The sequence below is a fragment of the Etheostoma spectabile genome, chromosome 15 (assembly GCF_008692095.1).
Source record: "Etheostoma spectabile isolate EspeVRDwgs_2016 chromosome 15, UIUC_Espe_1.0, whole genome shotgun sequence".
Classification (NCBI taxonomy): Eukaryota; Metazoa; Chordata; class Actinopteri; order Perciformes; family Percidae; genus Etheostoma; species Etheostoma spectabile.
The window spans coordinates 18,033,506-18,034,360 of NC_045747.1; the positions used below are offsets into that span (position 1 = coordinate 18,033,506).

General features: G+C 42.1%; 2 protein-coding genes across 2 annotated transcripts in view; one reads left to right on the forward strand and one right to left on the reverse strand.

Moving 5' to 3' along the window:
• LOC116702693 (tripartite motif-containing protein 16-like) overlaps positions 1 to 517 on the reverse strand; it is a 2,610-nt gene extending 2,093 nt beyond the window's left edge. Inside the window, 2 exon segments of the mRNA XM_032537055.1 lie at positions 1 to 53; positions 513 to 517. The exon segment at positions 1 to 53 is cut by the window's left edge and continues 2 nt beyond it. Coding sequence (XP_032392946.1) covers positions 1 to 46 — 46 coding nt within the window. The 5' untranslated portion in view covers positions 47 to 53; positions 513 to 517.
• radil2a (Ras association and DIL domains 2a) overlaps positions 1 to 855 on the forward strand; it is a 55,439-nt gene that overhangs the window by 14,150 nt on the left and 40,434 nt on the right. The window lies entirely within an intron of this gene.

Sequence of the window (855 nt, forward strand, 5' to 3'; positions counted from 1 at the left end):
AACAAGAGAAGGTTTCCCGGTCCAGCTGAACTCCTTTCTGCGCCATTTTACCTCTCCAGTGACAACAACTCTGTCTGAGTTTCACTTTCTCAGAAGTGAAACTAGTTTTTAGCTCTGATCTAAACGTATTCTAACACTTCACCACCATGTAGGTTACACCCATTCATTACACTGTAGATCTGTGTTTGAGAACAGGAAGAGGAGGCAGGGGCTAAGCTATGGTTTATTCCAGGAGGAGGAGCAGTTTGACGTCTTTAAAACTTATTTACAGTACAACTCATTCTGCATCTTAACTCAAAGCTCTGCTCACTTGAGCTTATAGGAGGAACTCTTCTAAGAAGGATAAAACATGAATGCAACTCCATTATTGTAGCAAAATAGAATAAAAGTGTATTATGCGTCACAATGTCTGTCTCAGCTGTTTTTATTTGACTCAATGGGCCCTTTGGCCTCTGTCTCCAGCCACATTGACACTTCCCCAGGCCCACTGCATTCTCCCTCCATCCAGACACCCTGAACTCTTCCTGTCAGCCTGGGTTATCTGCATTTGGCACAACAGTGCAATTGTTTTTGTGAGAAAATCTTGACACAAAATATAACATGCAACCTAATTAGTGGCAGCCCAAAATGCCCAAAAGTCAATATTTCCTATTAAAACACATATAAAAAGTATTTTGTCTTCTGACAGTTGATAGTGTAATAACTATTTTACAAATGTTTTAACTTGTTATCATGAACATTAAACATCAACATGCTGTAGGGAGGTGTGGGAGGTGTTCCAGCCACGTCCAGCTGGAAGGAGGCCTCGGGGAAGACCCAGGACTAGGTGGAGGGATTATAGCTCCAACCTGGCCT